The sequence below is a fragment of the Mobula birostris genome, chromosome 9 (assembly GCF_030028105.1).
Source record: "Mobula birostris isolate sMobBir1 chromosome 9, sMobBir1.hap1, whole genome shotgun sequence".
In the NCBI taxonomy this organism is placed as follows: domain Eukaryota; kingdom Metazoa; phylum Chordata; class Chondrichthyes; order Myliobatiformes; family Myliobatidae; genus Mobula; species Mobula birostris.
Window position 1 is genome coordinate 87,324,154 of NC_092378.1, and position 20,678 is coordinate 87,344,831.

Consider the following 20,678-nt stretch of genomic DNA (forward strand, 5'->3'; position numbering starts at 1 on the left):
TCTAAGTGGGGAGAAAACTCAAAAATCAGAGGTACTGAAGGGAATTGGGAGACCTCGTTCAGGATTCTCTAAAGATCAACTTGCAGATTGAGTCACCGGTCAGGAAGACAAATGCAATGTTAGCATTTATTTCAAGAAGACTAGAATATAAAAGCAAGGATGTAATGCTGAAGTATTGGTCAGACCACAATACTCAAGTATTATGTTAACTTAAGTATTAACTTGAGTATTGTGAGCAGTTTTAGGCTACTTATCTAAGAAAATATGTGCTCGTATTGGACAGGGTCCAGTGGAGGACTATAAGAATGATTCTGGGAATGAAACGGTTAACATATGGGGAACGTTTGATGGTCCTGGACCAGTACTCACTGGAGTTTAGAAGAATGAGGGGGGGATCTCATTGAAACCTATTGAATATTGAAAGGCCTAGATAGAGTGGATGTAGAGAGGTTTTTTTCTATAGTGGGGGAGCCTAGGACCTGAGGACACAGCCTGAGAATAGAGGGACGTCCAATTAGAACAGAGATGAGGAAGAATTTCTTTAGCCAGTGGGTAGTGAATCCATGGAATTCATTGTCTCAGACATCTGTGGAGGACCGGTTGAATATATTTAAAGCAGAATTTGATTGTTTCTTGATTAGTCTGGGTGTGAAAGATTATGGAGAGAAGGCAGAAGAATGGGGTTGATAGGGATAATAAATTAACCATGATGGAATGGTGGAGCGGACTTGATGGGCTGAATAACCTAGTTCTGCTCCTTTGTCTTATGGTCTAATTGTACAGTGCAGAAATGGGATTTTTGCCATGTCCTATTTGCCAGTCTACATCAATCCTATTTATGTGCATCAGCTTTTGGACGTCTCCGAACAAGAGTCTTTCATGATCGTGACATCCAAACAGACACCAAAATGTTAGTGTACAAAGCAGCGGTAATCCCAACGTTCCTGTATGTATCAGAAACCTGGACAACTTACCGACGACATCTGAAGGCACTTGAAAAGTTCCATCAACGCTGTCTTCGAAACATCTTAAGTATCAGCTGGGAAGATAGAAGAACCAACGTCAGTGTGCTAAATGAAGCAAAAACAACAAGCATTGAAGCCTATGTCATCAAGAACCAACTAAGATGGAGTGGTCATGTTGTTCGGGAGAAAGATGAACGTCTGCTGAAACAAATCTTCTACTCCCAGCTTAAAGAAGGCAAACGTAAAAGAGGCGGACAACAGAAGAGATTCAAAGACGTCTTGAAAGCCAACATAAAGAAATGTAACATGGACATCAACAATTGGGAAACCAATGCTAAGGACAGGAAACTCTGGCAAACCATCATCAAGAAGGAGCAGCAACTTTCGAAGCCAACAGTTATGCAGAATCAGAAGAAAAGAGAAGAAAATGGAAAGAGAGGCAGCAACAACCAAAGCCCGATCCGACATCTGGAACTACCTGTCCTGAATGCAGAAGAACTTTCAAAGCCAAGATAGGACTCGTAAGCCACTTAAGAGCCCATAAGTAGATCAGCAGAACGAAGACCATCATCCTCGACCTCGAGGGATAGCCACGATGACGACGGTTATAGGAATCATCTTCTCCACATCCATTCTATCTAGGCCTTTCAATATTCAATAGGCTTCAATGAGATCCTCCCTTCATTCTTCTAAACTCCAGTGAGTACATCAAACACAGCACATACATTAACCCTTTCATTCCCAGAATCATTCTCATGAACCTCCTCTAGATGCTCTCCAATGCCAGCAAATCTTTTCTTAGAAAAGGGGTCTAAAACTGCCCACAGTACTCTGTGTTGTTTGACCAATGCTTTATAAAGCCTCAGCCTCATATCCTTGTTCTTTTCTTCTAATCTTTTCAAAGTGAATGCTATCATTGCATTTGCCTTCCTTACCACTAACTCAACCTGCATGTTAACCTTTAGAGAAACCTGCACAAGGACTCCCAAGTCCCTTTGCACCTCTGATTTTTGAATTTTCTCCCTCCCCCACTTAGAAAATAGTCTATGCCTTTATTCCTTTTACCAAAGTGCATAACCATATACTTCCTTATACTATATTTCAGCCACTTCTTTATCCATTCTTCCAATCTGCAGACTCCCTGCTTCCTTAACATTACCTACCCCTTCACCTACCTTTGTACGTCTACAAGCTTGGCGCAAAGCCATCAATTCTATTATCCAAATCGGTGACAATTAACATGAAAAGAAGTGGTCCCACCTCTGTGGAACACCTCTAATCACCAGCAGGCAACCAGAATAGGTTGCCTTTATTCCTACTCTTTGCTTCTTGCCAGCAACCAATTCTTTATGCATGCTAGTATCTTTCCTGTAATACCATGGACCGTTATCTTCTTAAGCAGTCTCATGTGTGGCACCTTGTCAAAGGCCCTGTGAAAATCCAAGTAATCAGCATCCACTGACTCTCCTTTGCCTCCGCATTTGCCTTGATATTTCAATCTTTCTCTACGCTTTTATCAGTGAGAAATATAGTTGATCATAGCCCCTTGTCTCATCTCTGAGCTTCTCTTCATGGTAGTTCGTGCTCACATTTCTCTCCTGGAGCCTGTTTAGCACTGAGACAAGCGAAGCCAGTCCAGGAGCCCAGTGCTGCAGGCCACAGCCATGGGGCAAGTTCAGCACTGAGGCAACTGGCCATGGTTGCAGGCCACAGCTGTAGAGTCATTCAGCGCTGAGGCGAGTAAACCTCAAGGAGTAGCTGAACACTGGGTCATCCTTCATCCTCAGCCTCAACGCCTTGATCTTTTAAATCTTGCTCAGTGCTTAAATTGGCCAAACATTGGTTCATTATATGCTCTAGAGCCTGAACCTCACTGCTTCAATCTAGCCTCAAGTCTACTCCAGTAATGGCTGCCTTGGCCTTACCTGCATTCTTGAGAGTGCAACTCGCTGAATCCTTCAGGATACCACAAAATGCCAGGTTGTACAGACTCTTCAAAATATAACTCCCAAAGAGAAGTTACAGGCTGTGGATTCTGTGTAGTCCAGAAAAAGTGTTATTAAAAGAATAGTTAGTAGTTTTGTTAGCTGCTTGTAAAGCATCATCATGTCTCACCAACACCATCTTTACAGGAAGTCTTGCCTTTCTTGCCTCAGTGTGCAGCCATATAAAAGGAACTGCAACACATTATTGTGTAGTGGAGCGCCACCATATTACAGCTGGAGGCATAGGAGTTTGGAGTTCAGTTCCAAAGTAACTTCTAAAGAGTCTGTACTTCCTTCCCCGGGATGTGTGGGTTTTCCCCGGATCCTCTGGTTTCCTCCCACAATGCAAAGATGTAGCAGTTAGAAGGTTAACTGGTGATTGTAAATTGTCCCGTGGATTAGTATAGGGTTAAAACAGGGGTTGCAGGGTGGTGAGGCTTGAAGGGTTGGAAGGGTCTATTCCGTGCTGTATCTCAGTACAGAAATAAATAAACAGAATAAGGATTACTATCATGCCACAAAGAAGTGACTGGCTTTGTGATGGTCATTTAATCCTTGTTTTTCTGAAATCTCATCAATGAAAAGCTGCAAGAAGAACCATAATAATTCACACTGTGGTAATGTATGATTGAATTATTTTGCAAATGCTCAAGAGCAATTATGTTAAATGATTTAATCACTCAGTGGAATAATGAAAATAGATTTATTCACTATTTGATATTTGCCTAGCTTACTGATTTAGTAAGGCAAATGTCAGTGAAATCTTTCTAATTTTCTTTCTTATTACTGCTAAACAGGGGTTTAATTCTTGAGTAGAACTCATGTGTGAGTAGTAGCTTATTAAAGTCTTTGAAATAAGCTCTACCTCTTTGATGCCATTAATTAATTAAAGCCTTCTGAAAATTGGATAAAATAGTAGTTGGAGAAAACATCTCTATATCCCTAATAATACTTTTAAAAAAGTCTGACGGAGTTTAGAAATTAATGGACACCCAAGTGGTGGTGGTGGTACTAGCAATTACAAAAATCTCTGACTGTGGACACACCACTGTACCCCCCAATGATGCCTGAGGCTTTGCACTTTTTAATTGTCAAAAATTGTAGCCTAAGACTGGAACGGGGTTGGGATGGGTGGGAGTGAAAGCTGAGATGGGACAGGGCCTACCCATGGATCAAAGTCTGGCGTCAGATATACAAGCAAGGTGTAGCTTGCAATTGTGGTGCTTGATCGACAAGCTGAAGAGTTAGTAAGGGAACAATAGTGTTAATACATCAGAAATACCCAGTTGAATTTTTGGAGAGGTATGATTCACTTGAAAGTACAGTAGTCATATTCTGAGAATGTTCAGTTTCAAAATAAATAGTAACGTGGGAAAAGGTATGTAACTGAAACCCGTAGAAGAAGGAAAAACTACAGTGGAGAAACAGGCCCGTTGGTCCATCTAGGCATACCAAACCATCTAAACTGCCTAGTCACGTCAACCTGCTCCTGGACCATAGACCTCCCTTAACCCTCCCATCCACGTACATATCCAAACTACTATTAAATATTGAAGTCAAAATCGCATCCACCACTTACACTGGTACCTCATTTCGCACTCTCACAACCCTCTGAAGTTTCCCCTCATGTTCCACTTAAACTTTTCACCTTTCACCTTGAGCCCATGACCTCTATTTGTAGTCTCACCCAACCTCAGTGGAAAAGGCCTACTGGCATTTACCCTGTCTATACCCCTCATAATTTTGTATACCTCTATCAAATCTCCCCTCCATCTTCTACATTCTAGGGAATAAAGTTCTAATCTATTCAATTTTACCTTATAACTGAGGTCCTCCAGTCCCAGCAATATCCCTGTACGTTTTCTCTATATTCTTTCAATCTTATTTATGTCTTTCCTCTAGGTAGATGACTAAAACTGCACACAATACTCCTGAGCCTCACCAACGTCTTATAAAATTTCAACATAACATCCTAACTCCTGTACTCACTACTTTGATCTATGAAGGCCAGTATAGCAAAAGTTTTCTTTATGACCTGTCTACCTGTAATGCCACTTTCAATGAATTATGTATCTGTATTCTGTTCTACCACACTCCTTGGTGTCCTACTGCTCACTATGTAAGGCCTAATACCCTGGTTGGTCCTCCCAAAGTGCAACACTTCACACTTTTCTTCTTCCTTTCCAGTCTCGAAGAAGGGTCTCAGCAATATATTGACTGTTTACTCTTTTCCATAGATGCTGCCTGGCCTGCTGAGTTCCTCCAGCATGTGTGTGTGCTTTGGACTTGCAGCATCTGCAGATTTTCTCATGTTTTGACACCTCACTCTTGTCTACATTAAATTCCACCTGCCATTTTTCAGCTTATTTTTCCAGCTGGTCTAGATCCTGCTGCAAGCTTTGATATTCTTCCTCACTGTCTCACTGTCCACCGATCTTGGTTTCATCCACAAATTTGCTGATCCAGTTAACCACATTGTCATCCAGATCATTGATATAGATGACAAACAACAACAGGCCCAGCACTGATCCCTGAGTCACTAGTCACAGGCCTCCAGTCAAAGAGGCAACCATCTATTACCACACTCTGGCTTCTCCGACAAAGCCAATATCAAATTCAGTTTACTACCTCGTCTTAAATGATGAATGACTGAACCTTCCAGACCAACCTCCCTTGAGAGACCTTGTCAAGTGCCTTGCTGAAGTAGACAACATCCACTTCATCAACTTTCCTGGTAACTTCTTCAAAAAACTCTATAGCATTGGTTAGGCATGACCTGCCATGCACAAATCCATGCTCACTATCCCTAATCATTTCCTATCTATCCAAACTCTCATGTATCCAGTCCCTTAGAATGCCTTTCAATATTTTTCCCACTACTGATGTCATGCTCACTGACTTGTAATTTCCTGGTTTATGTTTAAAGTCTTTCGTAAACAATGGAACAATGTTAACTATCTTTCAATCCTCTAGTACTTCACCTGTTGCTAAGGATGATTTAAATATCTCTTGGGGTCCCTGCAATTTCTGCACTTGCCTCCCATAGGGCACAAGGGAACACCTTGTCAGGCCCAGGGGATTTTTCCTAATTTGCCTCAAGATGGCAAACTCCTCCTCCTCTGTAATCTGTACAGGGTCCATGACCTCACTGCTGCTTTGCCTTGCTTCCATAGACTCTGTGTCTGTCTCCTGAGTAAATACAGATATAAAACACCTCTCCCATATCTTTTGGCTCCACGTATAGATTACCATTCTGATTTCCATAGGACCAATTTTGTCCCTTGCAATTCTTTTGTTCTTAACATATTTCTGGAATCCCTTAGAATTCTCCTTCACCTGGTCTGCGAGAGCAACTTCATGCTTTCTTTCAGCCCTCCTGATTTCTTTCTCAAGTGTTCTCTTGCATTTCCTATACTCCTCAAGTACCTCATTTGTACCTGTCTATTTGCACAGAAAACAGGCCATTTGGCCCTTCTAGTCTGTGCTGAAACATTATTTTGGTAGTCCCATTGACCTGCATCCAGTCCATAACCCTCCAGACCTCTCCCATCCATGTACCTATCCAATTTATTCTCAAAACTTGAGAGTGAGCCCGTATTTACCACGTCAGATGGCAGCTCGTTCCACACTCCCAGCACTCTCTGAGTGAAGAAGTTCCCCCAAACCTTTCACCCTAAAGCCATGTCCTCTCGTATTTATCTCTCCTAATCTAAGTGGAAAGAGGCTATTCACATTTACTCTGTCTATACCCTTCATAATTTTGTAAACCTCTATCAAATCTCCCCTCATTCTTCCACGCTCCAAGGAATAAAGTCCTAACCTGTTCAATCTTTCCCTGTAACTCAACTCCTGAAGACCCAGCAACATCCTAGTAAATCTTCTCTGCACTCCTTAAATCTTACTGATATCCGTCCTATAGTTAGGTGACCAGAACTGTACACAATACTCTGAATTTGGCCTCACCAATGTCTTATAAAACCTCCCCATAACCTCCCAACTCCTATACTCAATACTTTGGTTTATGAATACCAGGATGCCAAAAGCCTTCTTTACAACCCTGTCTACCTGTGATGCCACTTTCAGGAAATTATGTATCTGAACTCCCAGATCTCTTTGTTCCTCCACACTCCTCAGTGCCCTACCATTTACTGTGTACGTCCTACCTTGATTTGTCCTTCCAAAATGCAACACCTCACACTTGTCTGCATTAAATTCTATCTGCCATTTTTTGGCCCATTTTTCCAATTGGTCTAGATCCCTGTACAAGCTTCGAAAGCCTTCCTCGCTGTCTACAACACCTGCAATCTTAGTGTCATCAGCAAACTTGCTGATCCAATTTACCGCATTATTATCCAGATGATTGATATAGACAACAAACAACAATGGTCCCAGCACAGATCGTGGAGGCACACCACTAGTCACAGGCCTCCAGTCTGATAAGCAATCATCGACTACCACTCTCTGTCTTCTCCCACACAGCCAATTTCGAACCCAGTTTACAACCTCTCCATGGATACCTAGTGTCTGAACCTTCTGAGCTAACCTCCCATGTGGGACCTTGTCAAAGGCCTTTCTAAAGTTCATGTAGACAACATCCACAGTCTTTCCTTCGTCTACTTTCTTGGTAACCTCCTCAAAAAACTCTACAAGATTCGTTAAATACAATCTACCACGCACAAAGCCATGCTGGCTGTCCAAATACTTGTATATCCGATCTCTCAGAACACCTTCCAATAATTTACCTACTACTGATGTCAGGCTCGCCAGCCTATAATTACCTGGTTTACTTTTGGAGCCTTTTTTAAACAACTCCAATCCTCCATCACAATACCCATGGCTAAGGACATTTTAAATATTTCTGCCAGGGCCCCATTTTAAATATTTCTGCCAGGATATTAGCTTTGTACTCTCAAAATTGCACTTTTGAAGGCCTCCCAATTCCCATGTACACCTTTGTGATCTATGGGGATTCAGCCTTTCCCAATCCACACTTCTCAGTTACTTTCTGATTCCATCAAAATTGGACTTCCTCAAATTGAAATTTTCAACATGAGGATCAGACCTATCCTTTTCCATAATTACCTGGAAACTAATGGCATTATGGTCACCGGCTGTTCCCCTACACAAACTTCTGTCACCCGCCCGGTCTCATTCCCTAATAGGAGATCAAGTATTGCATACTCTCTCATTGGAACTTCTACATACTGATGAAGGAAATTTTCGTAAACATATCTGACAAGCTCTAGCCCACCTAGTCCTTTTATAGTATGGGAGTCCCAGTCAATATGTGGAAAGTTTAAAGCACCTACTATCACAACTGTTTCTTGCAAGTCCACAATCGCTCTACAAATTTGTTCTCCTAAATCCCACAGACAGTTGAGTGGTCTGTAATATAGCCCCATTAACATGGTCATATCTTTTTTATTCCTCAGTTCCTCCCATAAAGCCTCACTAGATGAGTTCTCCAGTCTATCGAGATTGAACGCTTTTTAGTTCGATCTTTCTCCAAATCAAAATTATCTCCTTTCAGTCAGAAAGTACTTTGAATCTCTCCATGTGTCCTGACACAATGGCTGATACTTGAAACTCCCTTTTGAGAATTCTTTTGTGTGATTTTTTGCAATTCTGAAGTTCTGTTGTGCAAATGCCCATTTTATGCTTAACAACTCTCGAGTTTGTAGCACTCACTCTGCTGGTAGCTGAGGGAACCACCACATAACTATTTTAAGGAAGCAGGGTATTTCCGCAAAGCACTGATGCATTACCCTAGAATAAAAATACCCAGTAACATGGAGGACAGTGGCACACTCTAAAAGGCCCATTATTAGAAGGCAAAGGGCTCTGTTGCTCCACACAGCTAAATCCCGATAGATTACAATCAAACTCGCATTCAAACTCTTCATGGACACCCCACTCTGGTCTTCTGCCTGCTCTGAATCTCTTTATTGCTAACTGCCGACAGGACATCAACCATCTGGACTTCTCCGCACCTTGTCCCCATTCCAACCTCGCTCCGTCCTAACGCTCTGCTCTCCACTCCCTCTGCACTAATCCTAACCTTACTATAAAACCCGCAGATAAGTGGGGTGCTGTTGTAGTCTGGCGTACTGACCTCTACCTTGCCGAGGCACAGCAACAATTCGCAGATACCTCCTCTTATTTACCCCTCGATCGTGACCCCACTAAGGAGCACCAGGCTATTGTCTCCCACACCATCACTGATTTTATCCGCTCAGGGGATCTCCCATCCATTGCTACCAGCCTTATAATTCCTACACCCTGCACTTCCCATTTCTACCTCCTACCCAAGATCCACAAACTTGCCTGTCCTGGCAGACCTATTGTCTCAGCTTGCTCCTGCCCCACCGAACTCATTTCTGCGTATCTCAACATGGTTTTATCCCCCCATGTTCAATCCCTTCCTACCTATGTTTGTGACACTTCTCACGCTCTTAAACTTTTCAATGATTTTAAGTTCCCTGGCCTCCACCGCTTTATTTTTAGCATGGATGTCCAGTTCCTATATACTTCCATCCCCCATCAGGAAGGTCTCAAAGCTCTCAGCTTCTTTCTGGATTCCAGACCTAACCAGTTCCCTTCTACCACTACTCTGCTCCATCTGGCGGAATTAGTCCTTACTCTTAATAATTTCTCCTTTGGCTCCTCCCACTTCCTCCAAACTAAAGGTGTAGCTATGGGCACCCGTATGGGTCCTAGCTATGCCTGCCTTTTTGTTGGCTTTGTGGAACAATCTATGTTCCAAACCTATTCTGGTATCTATCCCCCACTTTTCCTTCGCTACATCGACGACTGCATTGGCACTGCTTCCTGCACGCATGCTAAGCTCGTTGACTTCATTAACTTTGCCTCCAACTTTCACCCTGCCCTCAAGTTTACCTGGTCCATTTCCGACACCTCCCTCCCCTTTCAAGATCTTTCTGTCTCTATCTCTGGAGACAGCTTATCTACTGATGTCTACTATAAGCCTACTGACTCTCACAGCTATCTGGACTATTCCTCTTCTCACCCTGTCTCTCGGAAAAATGCCATCCCCTTCTCACAATTCCTCTGTCTCCACTGCATCTGCTCTCAGGATGAGGCTTTTCATTCCAGGATGAGGGAGATGTCCTCCTTTTTTAAAGAAAGGGGCTTCCCTTTCTCCACCATCAACTTTGCTCTCAAACGCATCTCCCCCATTTCACACACATCTGCTCTCACTCCATCCTCCCACCACCCCACTAGGAATAGGGTTCCCCTTGTCCTCACCTACCACCCCACCAGCCTCCGGGTCCAACATATTATTCTCCGTAACTTCCACCACCTCCAACGGGATCCCACCACTAAGCACATCTTTCCTCCCCCCCCCCCCGCTTTCCACAGGGATTGCTCCCTATGCAACTCCCTTGTCCATTCATCCCTCCCCACTGATCTCCCTCCTGGCACTTATCCTTGTAAGTGAACAAGTGCTACACATGCCCTTACACTTCCTCCCTTACCACCATTCAGGGCTCCAGACAGTCCTTTCAGGTGAGGCGACACTTCACCTGTGAGTCGACTGGGGTGATATACTGCGTCCGGTGCTCCTGATGTGTCCTTCTGTATATTGGCGAGACCCGACGCAGACTGGGAGATCGTTTCGCTGAACACCTACACTCTGTCTGCCAGAGAAAGCAGGATCTCCCAGTGGCCACACATTTCAATTCCATGTCCCATTCCCATTCTGATATGTCTATCCACTGCCTCCTCTACTGTAAAGATGAAGCCACATTCAGGTTGGAGGAACAACACCTTATATTCCGTCTGGGTAGCCTCCAACCTGATGGCATGAACATTGACTTCTCTAACTTCCGCTAATGCCCCACCTCCCCCTCGAACCCCATCCATTATTTATTTATATACACACATTCTTTTTCTCTCTCTCCTTTTTCTCCTTCTGTCCCTCTCACTATACCCCTTGCCCATCCTCTGGGTTTTTCCTCCGTCCCCCTTTTCTTTCTCTCTGGGCCTCCTGTCCCATGATCTGCTCATATCCCTTTTGCCAATCAACTGTCCAGCTCTCGGCTCCATCCCTCCCCCTCCTGTCTTCTCCTATCATTTAGGATCTCCCCCTACCCCTCCCACTTTCAAATCTCTTACGAGCTCTTCTTTCAGTTAGTCCTAACGAAGGGTCTCAGCCCGAACCGTCGACTGTACCTCTTCCTAGGGATGCTGCCTGGCCTGCTGCATTCACCAGCAACTTTGATGTGTATTGTCTCAATCAATGTTACAGCTTAGCATTTATCCTGATGGTAGTAATATAGTCTCCTAAGTTTTTCAAATTGGCCATGAATAAAATTTTATCCAATGCAATTTGGTAGCCTTAAAAAGATGCCATCATTTGCTTCATGTACATTTACTTTTAAAGTGTGTGTTGATACATTTTAAATGTGATCATGTTATTTCTCTGATTATATTTCAGTGCGGTATTTCCTTTTGTAAATTTTTAATTATTACATATCCATTATAAGCTTCATTTTATTTTGTGTTGTACTTTGGTTGTCTGGTTTGGGTTTTCCATCGCTTTATAGATTCCTGTTGCACAATCTCTCATGGACGACGTTGAGGAATGGCTCAGCACTGATGTGGTGAGAGCCTTTTGCTATTTTACTTCTGTTTTGGATTGGATTTTACTTGCTGTTTTTTTTTCCTTTTTATATTTTCCCACCATGCTGCTGCACCCTACCTTCTCATACTATTTACATTTGAAGCGACTGTAAAGCTTGTTGTAAAATTATATTTTCTATTTACTTTTTAAAATTTTTTAAAAAATCACCAAGTTGTGTATGACATTGTCCTATCAATGTGAATTGCATCCTGTCCCTTGGCTTGCACAATATGTCTGGTCATTTGTTGGAATATTGCCCCAATTTCTGTTGGCGGAAGGGAGATAGTCATAGAGTCACACAGCATGGAAACAGGCCCTTCGAACCAACTGGTCCATGACGACCAGGATTTCCATCTGAAATACTTGCGCTTGCCAGAGTTTCTCTAAACCTAAACTTTTCATATCAATATACCTGTCCAAGTATCTTAAAATGTTGTCAATGTACCTGACTCAAACACTTTTTCTGGCAGCTCATTCTATAAATTGACCACCTTCTGGGTAAGAAAGTTGCTTCTCAGGTTCCTATTAAATCATTCCCTTTTCATCTGAAACCTCTGTCCTCCGGTTTTAGATTCCCCAGCTCTGAGAAAAAGACTGTGCATTTGCCTATCTCTGCCCTCATGATTTTATATACCTCTATAAAATCACCCTTCATTTTCCTATGCTCCAGTGTAAAAATTCCCAACCTGCTCAATCTTCTCCATATCTTTCTAAATCTGCCTTCATAAATACACATTTTTATAATGTTTTTGATACTTTTTCAGAAAAATTGTAGCAGAGAGCAGAGTTGAGGAGAGAAGTTAGATTATGCTCCAGTTCACTTACACCTTTTAAGTTATGAAAAGTTTGCAGTTGATGATCAACGCTTCTTTTGGCAGTGGTAACAAAGGATAACTACTTGCCCCTCATATTGACGAGTTACAGGATAAATTCCTGTTTGCTTTTGGCTAATACCAACATCAACACAGTTGTGACTCAGAATAATGAGGTACATGAGAGTAATATATCTGTAATGTTGACTAGATATATTTCTGTTGTTTTGGGGAAGAATTGGTGTGCAGAAGTGGGGAAGCTGTTCCTGGGAACAATGCACTGCCTATTCTTGTATTGCATTCATGTTGATGATGAATTAATAGCCTAACCAGACTTGGGAGCAAACTACCCATCTGCTTTCTTTACCAAAAAAAAATGTATGGCATGGAAAGGACCTTCAGGGAACTAAATAGCACAACATTTCAACCAGATTAAAAGCATATAACAATTAATAGCAGAACAAATCACAGCAGATCAAGTTGATGAATATTTTTATGTTGAATCCATTTTCACAGGGGTGTCTATTCATCTTCTCTGTATTTCTTACAAAACTAAAAGGTGCTTCTTAAACTGGATAGATCTGGAGCAGAAGCTGGATGACCTTTGGCTTAAACTAGAATGGTTGAGGGGTGGGAATCAAATTAAAGAGGCTAGGCGTGAGGAGGTTAGTTCACAACAGGGGGATGGGAACCAGTGCAGAGAGGCAGAGGGGTGTAAAGTGAGGGTAGAAGCAAAAAGTACTATGGAGAAAAGTAAAAGTGGCAGGCCGACAAATCCAGGGCAAGCATTAAAAAGGGCCACTTTTCAGCATAATTGTATAAGGGCTAAGAGAGTTGTAAAAGAGCGCCTGAAGGCTTTGTGTGTCAATGCAAGGAGCATTCGTAATAAGGTGGATGAATTGAAAGTGCAGATTGCTATTAGTGATTATGATATAGTTGGGATCACAGAGACATGGCTCCAGGGTGACCAGGGATGGGAGCTCAACATTCAGGGATATTCAATATTCAGGAGGGATAGACATGAAGGAAGGGGAGGTGGGGTGACGTTGCTGGTTAAAGAAGAGATTAACGCAATAGAAAGGAAGGACATAAGCCAGGAAGATGTGGAATCGATATGGGTAGAGCTGCGTAACACTAAGGGGCAGAAGACGCTGGTGGGAGTTGTGTACAGGCCACCTAACAGTAGTAGTGAGGTCGGAGATGGTATTAAACAGGAAATTAGAAATGTGTGCAATAAAGGAACAGCAGTTATAATGGGTGACTTCAATCTACATGTAGATTGGGTGAACCAAATTGGTAAAGGTGCTGAGGAAGAGGATTTCTTGGAATGTATGCGGGATGGTTTTTTGAACCAACATGTCGAGGAACCAACTAGAGAGCAGGCTATTCTGGACTGGGTTTTGAGCAATGAGGAAGGGTTAATTAGCAATCTTGTCGTGAGAGGCCCCTTGGGTAAGAGTGACCATAATATGGTGGAATTCTTCATTAAGATGGAGAGTGACATAGTTAATTCAGAAACAAAGGTTCTGAACTTAAAGAGGGGTAACTTTGAAGGTATGAGACGTGAATTAGCTAAAATAGACTGGCAAATGACACTTAAAGGATTGACGGTGGATATGCAATGGCAAGCATTTAAAGGTTGCATGGATGAACTACAACAATTGTTCATCCCAGTTTGGCAAAAGAATAAATCAAGGAAGGTAGTGCACCCGTGGCTGACAAGAGAAATTAGGGATAGTATCAATTCCAAAGAAGAAGCATACAAATTAGCCAGAGAAGGTGGCTCACCTGAGAACTGGGAGAAATTCAGAGTTCAGCAGAGGAGGACAAAGGGCTTAATTAGGAAGGGGAAAAAAGATTATGAGAGAAAACTGGCAGGGAACATAAAAACTGACTGTAAAAGCTTTTATAGATATGTAAAAAGGAAAAGACTGGTAAAGACCAATGTAGGTCCCCTGCAGACAGAAACAGGTGAATTGATTATGGGGAGCAAGGACATGGCAGACCAATTGAATAATTACTTTGGTTCTGTCTTCACTAAGGAGGACATAAATAATCTTCCAGAAATAGTAGGGGACCGAGGGTCCAGTGAGATGGAGGAACTGAGCGAAATACATGTTAGTAGGGAATTGGTGTTAGGTAAATTGAAGGGATTGAAGGCAGATAAATCCCCAGGGCCAGATGGTCTGCATCCCAGAGTGCTTAAGGAAGTAGCCCAAGAAATAGTGGATGCATTAGTGATAATTTTTCAAAACTCGTTAGATTCTGGACTAGTTCCTGAGGTTTGGAGGGTGGCTAATGTAACTCCACTTTTTAAAAAAGGAGGGAGAGAGAAACCGGGGAATTATAGACCGGTTAGCCTAACGTCGGTGGTGGGGAAACTGCTGGAGTCAGTTATCAAGGATGTGATAACAGCACATTTGGAAAGCGGTGAAATGATCGGACAAAGTCAGCATGGATTTGTGAAAGGAAAATCATGTCTGACGAATCTCATAGAATTTTTTAAGGATGTAACTAGTAGAGTGGATAGGGGAGAACCAGTGGATGTGATATATTTGGATTTTCAGAAGGCTTTTGACAAGGTCCCACACAGGAGATTAGTGTGCAAACTTAAAGCACACGGTATTGGGGGTAAGGTATTGGTGTGGGTGGAGAGTTGGTTAGCAGACAGGAAGCAAAGAGTGGGAATAAACGAGACCTTTTCAGAATGGCAGGCGGTGACTAGTGGGGTACCGCAAGGCTCAGTGCTGGGACCCCAGTTGTTTACAATATATATTAATGACTTGGATGAGGGAATTAAATGCAGCATCTCCAAGTTTGCGGATGACACGAAGCTGGGTGGCAGTGTTAGCTGTGAGGAGGATGCTAAGAGGATGCAGGGTGACTTGGATAGGTTGGGTGAGTGGACAAATTCATGGCAGATGCAATTTAATGTGGATAAATGTGAAGTTATCCACTTTGGTGGCAAAAATAGGAAAACAGATTATTATCTGAATGGTGGCCGATTAGGAAAAGGGGAGGTGCAACGAGACCTGGGTGTCATTATACACCAATCATTGAAAGTGGGCATGCAGGTACAGCAGGCGGTGAAAAAGGCGAATGGTATGCTGGCATTTATAGCGAGAGGATTCGAGTACAGGAGCAGGGAGGTACTACTGCAGTTGTACAAGGCCTTGGTGAGACCACACCTGGAGTATTGTGTGCAGTTTTGGTCCCCTAATCTGAGGAAAGACATCCTTGCCATAGAGGGAGTACAAAGGAGGTTCACCAGATTGATTCCTGGGATGGCAGGACTTTCATATGATGAAAGAATGGATGAACTGGGCTTGTACTCGTTGGAATTTAGAAGATTGAGGGGGGATCTGATTGAAACGTATAAGATCCTAAAGGGATTGGACAGGCTAGATGCAGGAAGATTGTTCCCGATGTTGGGGAAGTCCAGAACGAGGGGCCACAGTTTGAGGATAGAGGGGAAGCCTTTTAGGACCGAGATTAGGAAAAACTTCTTCACACAGAGAGTGGTGAATCTGTGGAATTCTCTGCCACAGGAAACAGTTGAGGCCAGTTCATTGGCTATATTTAAGAGGGAGTTAGATATGGCCCTTGTGGCTACGGGGGTCAGGGGGTATGGAGGGAAGGCTGGGGTAGGGTTCTGAGTTGGATGATCAGCCATGATCATAATAAATGGCGGTGCAGGCTCGAAGGGCCGAATGGCCTACTCCTGCACCTATTTTCTATGTTTCTATGTTTTCTATGTATGGGAGAGTGAGGAGATCATCGATTGGAGTTACAGGAAAGTAACTCCTAAGTTGCAGGAGGCGGGTTGCTGGGCGACTGTCAGGAGAAGAAATGTGATGGCAAATAGGCGGTTAGCGCAGAGCACCCCTGTGGCCATTCCCCTCTAAAATAAGTATACTGTTTTGGATGCTGTTGTGGGGAATGACCTCCCAGGGGAACGCCACAGAAACCAGGTTAGTGGCACTGAGCATAGGTCCATGGTGCAGAAGGGAAAGAGGGAGAAGACAGGAGCGGTAGTGATAGGGGACTCAATAGTCAGAGGAACAGACAGGAGATTCTTTGGGCATGAACGGAACACCCGTTCCAGGGTCAGTGATATCCTGAATTGCATCCAAAGCATTTTGGAGAGGGGCTGAGAGCAGCTAGATGTCTTGGTACATATGACATAGGAAGGAAAAGCAATGAGGTCCTGAAGAGAGAAACTATAGAAAGCCTAGCAGAAAGCTGAGAAGCAGGACCTCCCAGGAAGTAATTTCTGGATTGCTACCTTGCACCAGTGAGGATAGAATCAGGATGATTGGGCAAATAAATGCATGGCTGAGAAGCTGGGGCAGGGTGCAGGGCTTCAGATTCTTGGATCATTAGAATCTCTTCTGGGAGAGGTATGACTTATAGAACATAGAACAGTACAGCACAGTACAGGCCCTTTGGCCCACAATGTTGGCCTGACCCTTAAACCCTGCCTCCCATGTAACCCCCTCCCACCTTAAATTCCTCCATATACATGTCTAGTAGTCTCTTAAATTTCGCTAGTGTATCTGCCTCTACCACTGACTCAGGCGGTGCATTCCACGCGCCAACCACTCTCTGAGTAAAAAAACCTTCCTCTAATATCCCCCTTGAACTTCCCACCCCTTACCTTAAAGCCATGTCTTCTTGTATTGAGCGGTGGTGCCCTGGGGAAGAGGCGCTGGCTGTCCACTCTATCTATTCCTCTTAATATCTTGTATACCTCTATCATGTCTCCTCTGATCCTCCATCTCTCCGGAGAGTAAAGCCCTAGCTCCCTTAATCTCTGATCATAATGCATACTCTCTAAACCAGGCAGCATCCTGGTAAATCTCCTCTGTACCCTTTCCAATGCTTCCACATCCTTCCTATAGTGAGGCAACCAGAACTGGACACAGTACTCCAAGTGTGGCCTAACCAGAGTTTTATAGAGCTACATCATTACCCCACGACTCTTAAACTCTATACCTCGACTTATGAAAGCTAACACTCCATAAGCTTTCTTAACTACCCTACCTACCTGTGAGGCAACTTTCAGGGACCTGTGGACATGTACCCCCAGATCCCTCTGCTCCTCCACACTTCCAACTATCCTGCCATTTACTTTGTACTCTGCCTTGGAGTTTGTCCTTCCAAAGTGTACCACCTCACACTTCTCCAGGTTGAACTCCACCTGCCACTTCTCAGCCCACTTCTGCATCCTATCAATGTCTCTCTACAATCTTCGACAACCCTCGACACTATCCACAACATCACCAACCTTTCTGTCGTCTGCAAACTTGCCAACCCACCCTTCTGCCCCCACATCCAGGTCGTTAATAAAAATCACGAAAAGTAGAGGTCCCAGAACCGATCCTTGTGGGACACCACTAGTCACAATCCTCCAATCTGAATGTACTCCCTCCACCATGTCCCTCTGCCTTCTGCAGGCAAGCCAATTCTGAATCCACCTGGCCAAACTTCCCTGGATCCCATGCCTTCTGACTTTCTGAATAAGCCTACCATGTGGAACCTTGTCAAATGCCTTACTAAATTCCATGTAGATCACATCCACTGCACTACCCTCATCTGTATTCCTGGTCACTTCCTCAAAGAACTTTATCAGGCTTGTTAGACACGATCTGCCCTTCACAAAGCCATGCTGACTGTCCCTGATTAGACCATGATTCTCTAAATACCCATAGATCCTATCTCTAAGAATCTTTTCCAACAGCTTTCCCACCACAGACGTAAGGCTCACTGGTCTATAATTATCTGGACTATCCCTATTACGTTTTTTGAACAAAGGGACAGCATTTGCCTTCCTCCAATCCTCCGGTACCATTCCCATGGACAACGAGGACATAAAGATCCTAGCCAGAGGCTCAGCAACCTCTTCCCTCGCCTCGTGGAGCAGCCTGGGGAATATTCCGTCAGGCCCCGGGGACTTAACTGTCCTAATGTATTTTAACAACTCCAACACCTCCTCTCCCTCAATATAAACATGCTCCAGAACATCAACCTCACTCATATTGTCCTCACGGTCATCAAGTTCCCTCTCATTGGTGAATACCAAAGAGAAGTATTCATTAAGGACCTCACTCACTTCCACAGCCTCCAGGCACATCTTCCCTCCTTTATCTCTAATCAGTCCTACCTTCACTCCTGTCATCCTTTTGTTCTTCACATAATTGAATAATGCCTTGGGGTTTTCCTTTACCCTACTCGCCAAAGCCTTCTCATGCCCCCTTCTTCCCCTCCTCAGCCCCTTCTTAAGCTTCTTTCTTGCTACCCTATATTCCTCAATAGACCCATCTGATCCTTGCTTCCTAAACCTCATGTATGCTGCCTTCTTCCACCTGACTAGATTTTACACCTCACTTGTCACCCATGGTTCCTTCATCCTACCATTCTTTATCTTCCTCACCGGGACAGATTTATCCCTAACATCGTGCAAGAGATCCCTGAACATCGACCACATGTCCATAGTACATTTCTCTGCAAAAACATCATCCCAATTCACACCCGCAAGTGCTAGCCTTATAGCCTCATAATTTGCCCTTCCCCAATTAAAAATTTCCCTGTCCTCTCTGATTCTATGCTTTTGCATAATAATGTTAAAGGCCAGGGAGCGGTGGTCACTGTCCCCCAGATGCTCACCCACTGAGAGATTTGTGACCTGACCCGGTTTGTTACCTAATACTAAATCTAGTATGGCATTCCCCCTAGTCGGCTTGTCAACATACTGTGACAGGAATCCGTCCTAGACACACTTAACAAACTCTGCCCCGTCTAAATCATTGGAACTAATCAGGTGCCAATCAATATTAGGCAAGTCACAAAAGGGACAGGTTGCAGCTGAACCTGAGGGGACCAATATTCTCACGGGCAGGTTTGTTAGAGCTTTTGGTGAGGGTTTAAACTAATTTGGCAGGGGGGTGGGATCCAGAATGAAGGGACTCAGGATAGGACGGATGAGGAAAAAAAAACAGATAGTGCACAGTCAGACTGTCAGGAAGGGCAGACAGATGATAGGACAAAATTGCAGCCAGCAGGGTAAGTATCAGTGCATTAGGGATGCAGCAACAAAGAGGGTGGCAGTTAGAGTACTCAAAGTGTTATATCTCAATGCATGGAGTATAAGAAATGAGGTGGATGATCTTGTTGCACTATTACAGATTGCCAGATATGATGTTGTGGGCATCACTGAATCGTGGCTGAAAGGTGGTTGTAATTGAGAGCTGAATGTTCAAAGTTATATGTTGTATTGGAGGAATAGAAAAGTAGACAGACGGGGTGGCATGGCTCCGCTGGTAAAGAATGGCATCAAATCATTAGACAAGATATGACATAGGGTTAGAAGATGTTGAATTCTTGTGGTTTGAGTTTAAGAAACTGCAAGGGTAAAAGGACCCTGATAGCAGTTATATACAGGCCTCCAAACAGTAGCTGGAAGGCAGACTGAAGGTTACAATGGGAAATAGAAAAGGCATGTCAAAAGGGCAATGTTGTGATAGTCATGGGAGATTTTGACATGGAGGTCGATTGGGAAAATCAGGTTGGTAATGAATCCCAAGAGAATGAATTTGTTGAATGCCTACGAGATGGCTTTTTAGAGCAGTTTGTTGTTGAGCCTACTAGGGGATTGGGTGTTATGTAATGAACCGGAGACGATTAGGGAGCTTAAGGTAAAAGAACCCTTAGGACCAGTGATCACAATATGATTGAGTTCAACTTGAAATTTGGGGAGAAATTAAAGTCTGGTGTTACAATGTTTCAGTGGAGTGAAGGAAATTATAGTGATATGAGAGAAGAGTTGACCAAAGTAAATTGGAAGGAGATGCTGCAGGGATGACAGCGGAGCAACAATGGCTCGAGTATCTGGGGAAAATGAGGAAGGTGCATGGTAGATGTATTCCAAAAATGAAGAAATACTCAAATGGCAAAACAGCACAACTGTGGATGACAGGGAAAGTCAAAGCTAATGTAAAAGCAAGAGAGAGGGCATACAACAAAGTAAAAATTAGCGGGAAGATAGATGATTGGGAAGCTTTTAAAAAACCTACAGGAAACAACTAAGAGAGTCATTAGGAGGAAAAGATGACATTTGAAAGCTAGCTAGCAAACAGTATCAAGGTGGATAGAAGAAGCTTTCTTCAAGTATATAAAAAATAAAAGAGAAATGAGAGTGGATATAGAACCGCTAAAAATGAGACCAGAGAAATAGTAATGGGGGACAAGGAGATGGCAGATGAACTAAATGAGT

General features: G+C 43.4%; 1 protein-coding gene across 4 annotated transcripts in view; it reads left to right on the top strand.

Annotated features, from left to right (window-relative positions):
* Positions 1-20,678, top strand: part of LOC140202867 (TOM1-like protein 2) — a 180,699-nt gene that overhangs the window by 152,002 nt on the left and 8,019 nt on the right. For 3 of the 4 annotated variants that reach the window (XM_072268363.1, XM_072268367.1, XM_072268366.1), the window contains one exon: positions 11,518-11,574. The exons of the other annotated variant lie outside the window; for it this stretch is intronic. In XM_072268363.1, the coding sequence (XP_072124464.1) occupies positions 11,518-11,574 (57 nt within the window). The remainder of the gene's footprint in view (positions 1-11,517; positions 11,575-20,678) is intronic. 4 annotated transcript variants of the gene reach the window in all.